The sequence below is a fragment of the Hemitrygon akajei genome, chromosome 7 (genome assembly GCF_048418815.1).
Source record: "Hemitrygon akajei chromosome 7, sHemAka1.3, whole genome shotgun sequence".
Classification (NCBI taxonomy): domain Eukaryota; kingdom Metazoa; phylum Chordata; class Chondrichthyes; order Myliobatiformes; family Dasyatidae; genus Hemitrygon; species Hemitrygon akajei.
The window spans coordinates 147,405,686-147,418,852 of record NC_133130.1 but is presented as its reverse complement, the minus strand read 5'-3'; the positions used below and the strand labels follow the sequence as shown (position 1 = coordinate 147,418,852).

The 13,167-nt window shown below is 41.6% G+C and overlaps 1 protein-coding gene across 2 annotated transcripts in view; it reads right to left on the bottom strand.

Annotated features, from left to right (window-relative positions):
• The window catches only part of LOC140731031 (uncharacterized), an 85,243-nt gene that overhangs the window by 45,121 nt on the left and 26,955 nt on the right, over positions 1-13,167 (bottom strand). Inside the window, exons 1-2 of one of the 2 annotated variants that reach the window (XM_073052224.1) lie at positions 829-906; positions 413-599 (exon numbers count right to left, since the gene is read on the bottom strand). In XM_073052224.1, coding sequence (XP_072908325.1) covers positions 413-472 — 60 coding nt within the window. In that variant the 5' untranslated portion in view covers positions 473-599; positions 829-906. Of the gene's footprint in view, positions 1-412; positions 600-828; positions 907-13,167 lie in introns of those variants that run through there. The other variant, XM_073052223.1, reaches the window with a different exon arrangement.

Here is a 13,167-nt window from a genome sequence, read left to right as displayed (position 1 = left end):
GGAGATCCTTGTTCACATTGCCTACTTGAGGCAAGGCATCATGTAGATACTTACGAAGGTGGAGAGGAATGTACCTGTCCCATGTTGGGCTGAGTCCACTAATTTTTGCATCTTTTTACCTCCCTGCACATTTGAATGGCCATAGCCAGACCATGATGCAACCAACCAGGATACTTTAAAAGTACATCTGTAGAAGTCTGTTGGAGTTTTTGGTAACATGCAAAATTTAACCTTTTAAGAAAGTAAAGATGCTGACACACTTTTCTTGTGATTGCTGGGCTTTATATATTAACACTAAGCACTTTAAAGCTGTCGATCCTCCGTATCAGCATGTAGGCTAGCACGTGTTCTCTCTCCTTCCCCTCCCTGAATTCACCAATGAGCTCTCGAGCTTTCCTGACGTTTCACTCACCATTGTGCTGAGTGCACCTGCAGCGTTCATCACCGCCTCATCATCCGTCCACTTTAACATGGCGTTCAGGTTGCCCAGCAGGTCACCAGACTCCTGTGGCTGCCTTTGTGCAGTCGTCAGCAAACACCGTGCACCAGCCTCACTTTCTGCAATGGTGCCCAGTACATATGCCACATCACTGCACAGGCTGCAAGTCAGAACAATTCAAATGACTAATGCATCAGTCATTAATTAACCAATAACACAAACAGTTCATTAGATATTAAAATAAAAATCAATTCCTAGAACATTAAAATGGGTAATTTCAGAGTAACATCTTTTTTATACTCTAGTATATAACACTCTTAATTTTTGCACCCATGTCAATCCCCAGCTGCCAGGCTGTAGAATCTTAATTGTTCCAGCCTCATACTCACACTTCAACTCCCTCACTATCTTGTGACGTGTTGTTGATGTATATCAGGTTGAGAAGTAGCTAAGAGATGTAATAAAGAGGCTGTTAAAGACAGTTTGGATGTGGGCCTGCCACTGTAAACTTCACTCTTTAGCCTTTGCTTGTTACTGTACGATCATTACCAGAGGAAAGAACAGTAGTTCCACGTTCAGCCGAAAGAGTGAAGGTGGGAGAAAGCAATCTGACAAATAAGGTGGCTCCAAAAGCTTTAACCTTCCAGTTCAAGTTCAGTTTATTGCTATTCGACCATACACACGTATACCGCCAAAGAAAACAACATTCCTCCAGACCAAGGTGCACAACACAGTATGTATAACACACACACAAAGGAATATTGCCACTAGTAAATTAGCTAATAATAAGATGCATTTACAACACAAGTTAGAAAGTAAACAGTATAATGCTACTGGTGTTACATGCCTGATGAGACCTTCACTGAGCAAGCACAAACATCCCATAATATATATATATATATATATATATATATATATAACATTCATCAAAATTTTGTTCAAATCTTTAACTTATCATCACTTTTATTTTATCTGATTTATTTTGTGTGAGGTCTCTTGCAATGTCCCTCATGTTAGAGTTCTGCCACAATGTATGAATGATACCTACTAAACTCAGAAATTTACAACTCTTTCAAAACAATTTCTGGATGAAAAGTACACTGAAGTAATGATTTATAGTCAAAAGCACAGTTTCAAAGTTGATGGAATAGACATAAACATGTATTACATCATACTTCAGTGTCTTCATTAACATTTTGGCAAATGTTCGGTTATGTGAAAAGTAAAATTTAATAGCCTCACATCTGATACAAAATAGACTTAGAGCTGCTCAGTGACACATGAACTTGTCAGCTATGGTGACATTTCATCTTAAACCACACAAGGATAAATGATGGACAAAAGTGAAAGCCAATACTGTAGTATTAAAATTGGTGGGAGAGCAGGTTCTGTGATGAGCTCTTTGCAAGATAATTACGGGTAGGTTGGGTAAGCAAGCCACAAGTGGAGTTTAATGTGGGAAAGGAGGTGTTTATGCACATTTAAAAGAGAAATTAAAGAAAAGGCTACTATCTTAATGGAGAAGGACTATAAATGAGTAAAGTACAGAGGGATCCGGGTACTCAACATCAGTAAAATCAAAGAACTGATTGTGGACTTCAGAAAGGGTAAGACAAGGGAACATACACCAATGCTCATAGAGGGATCAGAAGTAGAAAGAGTGAGCAATTTCAAGTTCCTGGGTGCCAATATTTCCAAGGATCTAACCTGGACCCAATATATCAATGCAGCTACAAAGAAGCCTTATTTCATTAGGAGTTGAGGAGATTTGGTATGTCACCAAAAACACTCGCAAATTTCTACAGATGTACCATGGAAAGCTTTCTGACTGGCTGCATCACTGTCTGGTATGGGGGGGGGGGGGGTGCACAAATGCACAGGATTGAAATAAGATGCAGAGAGTTGTAAACTTAGTCAGCTCAATCATGGCCATTAGCCTCAGTAGTATCCAGGACATCATCAAGGAGCGATGCCTCAAAAAGGTGGCATTCATCAATAAGGTCACTCATCACCCAGGTCATGTCTTGTTCTCATTGCTACCATCAGGTAGGAGATACAGAAGCCTGAACTCACACACTCAATGATTCAGGAACAGCTGCTTCTCCTCTGCCATTCAATTTCTGAATGCATATTGAATACTCTTTTATTTTTGCACTACTTATTTAACTATATAGTATATATATTTAATGCAATTCAGAACTTTTTATTATTATGTATTGTATTGTACTGCTGCAGCAGAGACAACAAATTTCACGACATATGCCGATGATATTAAACTGGACTCTAATTCTTGTGAATCATAAAGAGTTAGCAATCAGATGCTACAAGTGTTTGGGACAACAAATGGCCCATTGGCCTTTATTACAAGAAGGTTGGAGTTTAGAAACAGGGAATGGCACTGGAAGAAGTCCAAAAGAAGTCCACTAAGCTAATTCTTGGGATAAATGGGATGTCCTAGCATCAGCAATTAAAGCACACAGATCTACAGTGTGTTCTTTGGAGCTTAGAAAAATGAAGGGTGAGCTTACTGAAACACCCACCGTCCCGAAGAGCCACAACAGGATAGTTGCAGACATGATTCTATAAATGGGAGGATCTCAAGCAAGATTAGGGAACATTCATTTCAAACTGAGGTGCTTAGGAACTACTTGATGCTGAGGGGGTACACCTCTGAAAATCCCTACCTTGGAAAGCTGTTGCAAATAGATTATTGGGATATTTGCAAAAGGTAGATAATTTTAAGAAAGCATAGAAAATTGAGAGCTATGGGAATCTCCCACAGAAGAGGCAGGTGTTGTGAGGCAAATAAACCGTGATAAGGCAGTTTTAAGGGACAAAACAGCCTCTCCTGCTCCTACTCTATTAAGCTCCTAATAAAGTGCAGCTCCTACAGTTATGGATCAGTTGTCTCACATCTCCATTGACCCAGATTCAATCCTGACCTCCAGGACTGTCCATGTGGAGTTTCCTTTAGATGCTCCAGCTTCCTGCCACAGCCTGAAAGACGTTAGGTTAATGTATCACTGTAAATTGCTGTATATTAGTGTATTGGCAAGTGGTAGAATCTGGGGTAAATTGATCGGAACGTGAAGAGAATAAGCAGAGATTAATGTCAGGTTTGTGTGAAGTGTGGGGGGGGGGGCAGTGGTTGATAATTGGTGCTGTGTGTCTCTATCATTCAAAATTTTTGAAGGATGGAGTGTTTATTGGTTTTCTATACACCTCTAGACCTTCTCTGCCCAAGAAAATTTGAAAGCATTTGATTAAATTTGACAGGCTTTGTGATCCATTCCTTGTCCGACCTTTCCCTGTGCTTTCACACTTTACACATACAAGTGTTGACTGCTTATCATCCTCCCCCAAAAAGGTTCATGTGGCTGCATGCCCTCCCCACTTTCCACACCAGTGACATTCCAGCTACGCAAAGCAACCAAATGAGTGTAGAACTGCCTGAATTAGAAAACCTCAAACAATGCAAAGTGGGAGAGTTGCGGAGAACATACAAAATTAAAATGGTGCATTCTGTTGAGAAGAGTGATTTGTGTCCATTAAGGCTAATTTGTAGCTTCACTAAGGGGGGGATGGGGGGGGGAAGAGACGGGATCAAATTGTATTTATTTGGTTGTAGTACACGTTAATTTGCCATAGTTGGAAAGGCTGCTATATAAATGCAAGTTTTTGTTGTTCTTTCTACAGTTCAGGTGCTTACAGAGTCTCCGTTTTAGAGGATGGTGGAGAAAAACATTTAAAAGACAAAGGAACTCAGTAAGTTAGAGAGCATCCATAGAAATGAACAAACAGTCCACGTTTCGGGCCAAGACATTGACTGCTCATTTCCACAGATACTGCCTGATCTGCTGTGTTCCTCCAGCATTTTGTGTGTGTTGCTTTGGACTTCCAGCATCTGCAAACTTTCTTGTGTTTACAATTTAAAAGACATCTGGCTCATCAGTATTAAAAGTTTAGAGCAGGTGTTCCCAACCTGGGGTCCACAGACCCCTCAGTACATGGTATTGGCCCATGGCATAAAAATGGTTGGAAACCCCTGGTTTCGAAGGATATGGGCCTAATGCAGGTGAAATAGACTCACTCAAGAATTAACATTGGACAGTATATCTGTGCTATATGCTTTATGTGTTTCACATGACAATCTTCTTGAATGTCGCAAGATACCAACAAACAGGCATGAAATGTGAAGAAAATGTATTACTGTGCAAACATTCACCACCCACAGCTCTGAGATCAATCTTTCCTCCTAAACATACTACATATACCATTATCATCTTCTCAGTTATTTATAATGGAGGAAATTTAGCTGAAGAGCAGAATATAGGTAAATGGAAGACACACCACACACTAGGCTTCACCTGCACAGTGCAAGATCAACCTCAGGACTCCCTGGGTCATGGACACATGAACCAACATCTATTGAATCTTGAGTATAAGGAGTTGGGATGTAATGTTAAAATTGTACAAGGCATTGGTAAGGCCGAATTTGGAGTATTGTGTACAGTTCTGGTCACCGAATTACAGGAAAGATGTCAACAAAATAGAGAGAGTACAGAGACGATTTACTAGAATGTTACCTGGGTTTCAGCACCTAAGTTACAGGGAAAGATTGAACAAGTTAGGTCTCTATTCTTTGGAGTGTAGAAGGTTGAGGGGGGACTTGATAGAGGTAGTTAAAATTATGAGGGGGATAGATAGAGTTGACGTGGATAGGCTTTTTCCATTGAGAGTAGGGGAGATTCAAACAAGAGGACATGAGTTGAGACTTAGGGGGCAAAAGTTTAAGGGTAACATGAGGGGGAATTTCTTTACTCAGAGAGTGGTAGCTGTGTGGAACGAGCTTCCAGCAGAAGTGGTAGAGGCAGGTTCGGTATTGTCATTTAAAGCAAAATTGGATAGGTATATGGACAGGAAAGGAATGGAGGGTTATGGGCTGAGTGCGGGTCAGTGGGATTAGGTGAGAGTAAGCGTTCGGCATGGACTAGAAGGGCCAAGATGGCCTGTTTCTGTGCTGTAATTGTTATATGGTTATACATATGAATAGATTCAATAGAACCATGAATCTATTCCCATTCATCCCCGTCAACCAACAGGATGAATGGGAATAGGTTTCCTAGCTACAATGGGGCCGAGGACAATTTCTGCCAGATGGGAATAGGAAATTTCCACTCATTTTCTCTCCCTAGCTCTCTCCCCCATTGAACCACAGATATCAGGGGTGGGAACACTGGGGAGACTCGCTTGCTTACCCACTTTGTCAGTGAGTGCGGCTAGTGGCCACTCTTCCCATGCCTGCTCCCTCTCCTGTCACCACTGTTGCTGGGATCCCCTCCCACTCACTATTGTTCTTTTCTGATTACTCAGGTCATTGTCAGTTCTAAGGAAAAGAACCCTGATAATCTAGGGACAGCCTGTACTCTTATTTCATAACAGGTAATAGCAAAAGATGGAAATCATGTGAAAAAGATGTTAGAAGATAGGTGGAGGGGCAGATAGTGTTGAGGAAAAGAATAGGTGAGGCTTTACATTCTCATGCAGAGGTAAAGGCTGACCTCAAGATTTGAACCATCCATTAGGGACTGATACTGCAGGGCTGATTACACCATTAAAGACTGTAAGACATCGGAGCAGAATTAGACCCTTTGACCGATCGAGACTGTTCCTCCATTTGATCGTGGCTGATCCATTTCCCTCTCAGCCTCATTCTCCTGCCTTCTCCTCATAACCTTTTATGCCCTGACTTTTCAAGAATCTATCAACCTCCACCTTAAGTACACTCAGTGACCTGGCCTCCACAGCTGCCTGTGGCAAAGAATTCTACAGATTCACCACTCTCTGGCTGAAGCAATTCCTCCTCACCTCCATTCTTAATGGACATCCCACTATTCTGAGGCTGTGCCCTCTGGTCCTAGACTCTCCCACTATAGGAAAGATCCTCTCCCCATCTACTCTACCTATGCCTTTTATCATTTGTTAGCTTTCAATGAGATTCCCCCCGATTCTTCTAAATTCCAACAAGTACAGGCCCAGGGCCATCAAACCCTCTTCACATGATAAGCTGTTCAATCTCAGAATCATTTTTGTGAACTTATTTTGAACCCTCTCCAATGTCAGCACACCTTTTCCTTGATAAGGGGAACAAAACAGCTCACAAAACTCCACGTGAGATCTAGCCAGTACCTTACAAATCCTCAGCATCACTTCCTTGTTTTTATATTCTAGTCTTCTCAAGTGAATGCTAACATTGCATTTGCCTTCTGTTAGGGTTAATGTTAGGGTTAATTCGAGACTGCCATTACAGGTCAGGAGTGGCTCACGTAATATTAGGAGACCGGAATGCGAGGGAGGGGGGAAGCGAAACTGGGGATTCCGCTACACCGAAACTACTAGTGTCACGCGATTCAGTAAACAAAAGAAACAGGTAACTCGTGAGTGTATGGCATCGGGCCAATAAGATGGACACAAGTGCCCGATATTACCTAATATGTAGCGGGGGATTGTGCTGGGGGGAAAAGGGGTATAAATAAGAGCAGATTGTAAGGGGAAGTCGGAACGCGCCTTCTCCAGCGACTCAGTGGATTCGCTGTGCCAGTTACGAATTCTGCAATAAACCCAAGTTTTGTAATATTCCGGTGTTGGTTGTCTCTCTTCCTAAACGAACACAGGGCAGAATTTCAAGCCCAACACTTCCTTGCCACCAACTCAACATAAAAGTTAACCTTTAGGGAGTCCTGCACAAGGACTAACAAGTCCCTTTGCACCTCACATTTTGAATTTGAATGCTTTTATTCTTTCGACCAAAGTACATGGCCAAACACCTCCTGACATTGTATTCCATCTGCTACTTCTTTGCCCATTTTCTTCATCTGTGCAAGTCCTTCTGTAGCCTCATTGCTTCCTCAACACTACCTGCCCCTCCACCCATCTTCATATCATCTGAAAACTTGGCTACAATGCCATCCATTCCATTATCCAAATCATTGACATTCAACAAAGAAGCGGTCCAAACACCGACCCCTGCGGAATACCAGTAGTCACCGGCAGTCAATCAGAAAAGGCTCTCTTTATTCCCACTATTTACCTCCTGCCAGTCAGCTAATGGTCTGTCCATGCTAATATCTTTCCTATAACACGATGGGCTCTTATCTTGCTAAGCAATCTGCAATGGCACCTTGTCAAAGGCCTTTTGAAAATCCAAGTACACAACATCCACCGATTATCCTTTGTTTATATCTTGCTTGTTATTTCCTCAAAAGAATTCCATCAGAGTTGTGAGGCAATACTTCCCTTTAGGAAACTATGTTGACTTTGGCCCATTTTTTCATGTCCTTTCAAGTACCCTGAAGCCTCATTTTAACAATCAACTGCAACATCTTCCCACCCACTGAGGTCAGGATAACTGTCTATAATTTCCTTTCTTCTACCTCGCTCCCTTCTTCAAGAGAGGACTGACATTTGAAATTTTCCAGATCTTTGGAAACATGACAAAATCCAGTAATTCTTGAAGGACCATTACTAATGTCACCACAATCTCTTCATCCAACTCTTTCAGAACTCTGGGGTGTAGTTCATTTGGTTCAAGTGACTTATCTACCTTCAGACCTTCCAGCTTCCCAAGCACCTTCTCCCTAACCACACTCACTTATGCCCCCAGACACTCTTGAACTTCCAGCACACTGCTAGTGTCTTCCACAGTGAAGACTGATGGAAAATACTTATTCATTTCATCCACCTTTTGCTTGTCCCACATTACTATCTCTCCAGTATCGTTTTCCATATCTACTCTCACCTCTCGTTTACTCTTTATATATATGAAGAAACTTTTGGTATCTTCTTTGATATTTTTGGCTATCTTACTTACATATTCCATCTTTTCCATTTTATGACTTTTTAAACTTGGTTTTTAAAAGCTTCCCAATCCTCTAGCTTCCAAATTATTTTTTTCTCTATTATAAAAGTATCTATAAAAATGAGGGACAAAGATTTAAATAAACAACAAATGTAGAAACAAATCTTCCTCTCTCCCTTCAATTCCTATAAAGAATCTCTTTAAAAAGCATCACCATTAAACACAAATGTCATCTTTACGTGAAGTCATTAATGTATGTAAATCGACGTCCCTTTTACACTTGGTTTGTAGTAAAAGTAAAAGCCTCAAGCAAAATATTATGAGATTCACTGTGTTTGCCAGTCTTGATGGAGGAAAAAGATTGATTTCGCCTTCAAATCTATCCCACTTCTGGTTAGCAATGAAAACATAACAGAGATTTCTGACCTGAAGAGTTGGTTTCTATTTGCTTTGTTCTGCAAACACACTAGGATCTTGCCTGCAAAAAACTTATTGACCAGGCCCAGTTCAGACAATAGGACCTGGGTTACCACAGTTACCAAATCAACAGACTCCAATACATTTATTCTACAGAGAAAGGCCTAAGAGTGGATACAATCCACCCAAGTGTGTTTGTCACAGGACAAAGCACACAAATTTTGGATTTCAGAAAGAGCCCTAAGAGTCGTGTTTGCTTGGATGTAACCCTTTCATGTCTGGGACAACTAGGGATGACTAATAAAGACTGGCCTTGCCAATTACTCCATATCCCAAAACATTAATTAAAAAATACTCAGTTCCTTACCATTGTTATAGCTGGAGGTGGTAATGGGAATAAATTCTCACTACCTATTAAATGCTCCCAGTGCCATGCATCTCAAATTGACAACCAACTCCAACTCCTGGCCTTTACGTCGTTCAGTTACCAAGCCCAGTGGAACCACTTCTCCTGACAGAAGGGGCAAAAGGACAGGTTATTGATGCCTTAAAACCAGTCTCTTTGGGCAGCTGGGACTTGTCAGCCGTGGTTGGCAGCGCATCTAGAAGGAAAACTCTGATCTAAAACCTCCCCTGCCTTGCAGCTCTACCCACTCATGGTGAAGGTTTAGGAAGTAAGCATCGGGGGACAAATCTGGAGCTGGAGTCTCTAAAATAATCTTACATTGAGTTCAATTCTGACTATCAACTGCTGCATTGCCACTGGTGCCAAACTGCATGGATCTCTGTGGTTCCTTTGGATTCTCCAGCTGTGTGGAGTGGGGAGCCTACTGCATGGGCAACAGCTTGCTCTCCAGATTGTACGGCCCCGGTTTGCGTATCACGTAGGCAGCTAGGACACAACATCCATGGTCGACCCCGACCAAGCGAAAGCTTAGCTCTTACGCTCAAACCTAATGCTGCACTACTGAGAGATACAATAAAGCACACAGAATAAAATTATTGTTCTTCAAATAGGCTTGAGAGTTGGCGAAAGAATAAAACGTGAAGCCACCCTGTATTCCTTCTTGCCAACTCCTGAGTGCAGATTGGCTCATCTTCAACTTTTATGCCTGTCTGATGAGATCCACAAGTCAGGGACGAGATGGAGCAGAGATGCTGCCACCTCTGGTCTCCTACACATGCGGAACAGGCGGAACAGCACTAATACGTTAAGCAGGAAAGCCAGATGAGCAGCATCCCAGGGAGGATTGGTGTAGCTGTGAATAACTACAAGTCTATTTTAGTCTATTTTACTGATGTTAATACTTTATAATTTTTAGACAATTTTAATTAAATTAAAATTTTATTTTTCATTTATATTTATATGAACATTATTAATTGACTGATCATGAAGGAGACTCTCAGGGTGATCCTCACAGAATCATGCAGAACAGGAAGAAGCCCTTTGATCCATTAAGTCTGCACTGGCCATCACCCAGTATCATTCCAATCCTATTTTATTCCTTCCACCTTCTCATTAAAGTCTTCAGAATCTACCGCTCACTTACATCCTAGAGACCAATTAACCTACCAGTGCGCATGGTTCTGGGTTCTGGGAGGCAACTGGAGCTCCCAGAGGAAACCCATATGGTCAGGTGGAGAACCTGCAAACTCTACACAGTCGAGCGGACCGCTGCTGGAGATCGAGCAGGAGGAGATACCCTGTATGACGCGGACTCTGATCAATCCAAGAATAATGTCCAAAACGCCAAAGTGTGTTTGCTCCTTTATTAAGAAACTAGCAAACCATATAATCCTGAAGTGATGAAACTTATGAAACTAAAACTAGCGATATAAATGCACTTAAGTGAAGTTAAGTAGAGTTAAGTGATTTCAAATGCATTTAAGTGGTCAAAAGACACCCGACGGTCCCCAGCTTTAAACTTTGAATAAGCTTGAACAGCTTCACCTTCTTTACCTTTGTTATGTTAAAGCAATTCCATTTGAATCTCTTACAGTATTCTTGCTTACTATGACACAGGAGGCCATTCTTCCCACTAGGTCCTTACTCATACTTAGAAGAATCCCATTCACTCCTCTCATAGTCCTTCAATTTATTCTTATACACACAGTCATTTTTTTTCCATTTACTTACACTAAGGGGTCATTTCCAGTAACCAATTAGCATACCTGCCCTTCTTAGGATGTGGGAGGAAACCAGATAACCTGGGGAAAACCCACACAGTCCCTCTCCTATCAGCCTCCCTCTTCTCCCGCCCTTTACCTTTCCAATGTACCTGAATTCACCTATTGCTTTCTAACTATCCTCCTTCCCCTGCTCCCAGCTTTGTATTCTGCTGTCTTCCTCTTCTTTGTCAGTCCTGAAGAAGTTTCCTGGCCTGAAATGTCGATTGCTTACTCTCTTCCACGGCTGCTGCCTGCCCTGCTGTTCTCCTCCAGTATTTTGTGAGTTGCTTTGGATTTCCAGCACCTGCAGATAAGAATCACCACATCCTGCTTTTGTTGCAAGGATTCTAACATCATCCAATCCTTTGATAATGATATGGAGTGCAGCACACTACCCATTCATTAGGCTGCAGCCTAATTGTGCTGCAGTTACTAATGAAGGTCTCCGTTGGTGAATGCAAGCCAAAGCTGCCTGAGGGTGCAACATGAATGGCTGGTCAGGGTGAACCATTATCAGATGATAGGCCAATAAGCTTAGATTCAGTCAGGCGAGCTGCCACCCTCCAGCATGCAGGAGTGGGTTTCATTCAAATGTGCGTGTTTACTATTATCTGCAAAGGCAAGTCTCTTCTTTCTGTCAAACATGTGACTTGACAAAGCTTTTAAAATAGAAAGCTTCAGTCCTATGTTTAAAAATCCATGCCAGAACAATTTTATCAGCTTTTCCTATACGTACTGTTATTAAAAATTAAACATAATGCTAGCAGCCAGAGTGAATAATCAAAGTGTACTTAAAAATCACTTCTTTTCACCTTATGTACTTTTATTAAAGAAAATGGTTTGTTGTTGTTCAGTCAAGTCCGACTCTTCGTGACCTCATGGACTATAGGGTCCATAGAGTTTTCATGGCAAGATACAGAACCAGATGGCCAAGCCTTTCTTCCACGCAGATACTGCTGCTAGCCAGGTTGGGACCTGGCTGGATTTGAACTCAGGACCAACTGCCTTGCTGATGCCACCACACCACCAACCGGCCCAAAAAGAAAATGGTGGCAACTGCAAAAATCCATTGGACAATTTTTTCCACCATTAGCCAGTTGTCTATCTGTGTTCCATTTGGTAGTCAAATAACCAAAGGCAAAAGCATGAGGGTGAGGTGATTGGGAGGCCGAACGTTCGCTTTATGACAGTTGGCTGTTAAAAAAGACCTACATTAGTACCTGTTTTCGCTAACCAAAGAGGATTTTCGCTTTTACGAGAAAAAGACGCCCACTTTATACGTGTGTTTACCCTGAGAAAGACTACCATGACCGTGAAAATGCAAAAATACAACTGCAGATGCTGTGGATCAAAGAATACATACACAACGCTGGAACTCAGCAGGCCAGGCAGCATCCGTGAGAAAAGAGTAGCCAACGTTTCAGGCCGAGACCCTTCATCAGGAACGTTGGCTACTCTTTTCTCACGGATGCTGCCTGGCCTGCTGAGTTCTTCATGACTGTGAAGCCTTGTGCGGGCAGTTGTGTGCGCATGCGTGTACGTGCCGATTTTTTGTCTCCAAATCGATTTTGGCTCACTGTCTTCCTGATTTTGATAAGCAAAACTACACCGTACATACAATATTTCTACTTTATATAGGCTGTATGTTTATCATATCATTCCTGCTTTTACTATATGTTAGAGTTATTTTAGGTTTTGTGTGTTATTTGGTATGATTTGGTAGGTTTTTGGGTCTGGGAACACACAGAATTTTTTCCCATATAAATTAATGGTAATTGCTTCTTTGCTTTACGACATTTCGGCTTACAAACGGTTTCACAGGAACGCTCTAGCTTCGGATAGCGGGGGAAACCTGTATTGCAAAGCGTTGTGCTAACCTCTATGCCATGCCACCATTTCTACCTCAATGCACAGATATGATGAAGGTTTCTGTATGGATGGCATGAAAAACAGAATTTTCTCACTGTACCTTTGTACATGTGATTAAAAAAAAACAATTTAAATTTACCAGTGTATGTGGATGTGCGAGGCATGATCAGTGACTTTGTAGATGACGTGGACCTTGATGGAATTACTTACAGTGCAGAGGGTGGCTTTGGACTACAGTGTGATATCAATGGTGTTATGGTGTGTTCTGGAGTTAGGGTATATAGCAAATATTTTCTTCATCAGCAGCCAATCTTCAGACATGAACGTGAATTGTAAATTGAATTTAAAATGCAGTCCTGAACAATAATTTCCTGAAGCTCTAGACTAGAGCAAATTGCAAATCAGACAGTATTGA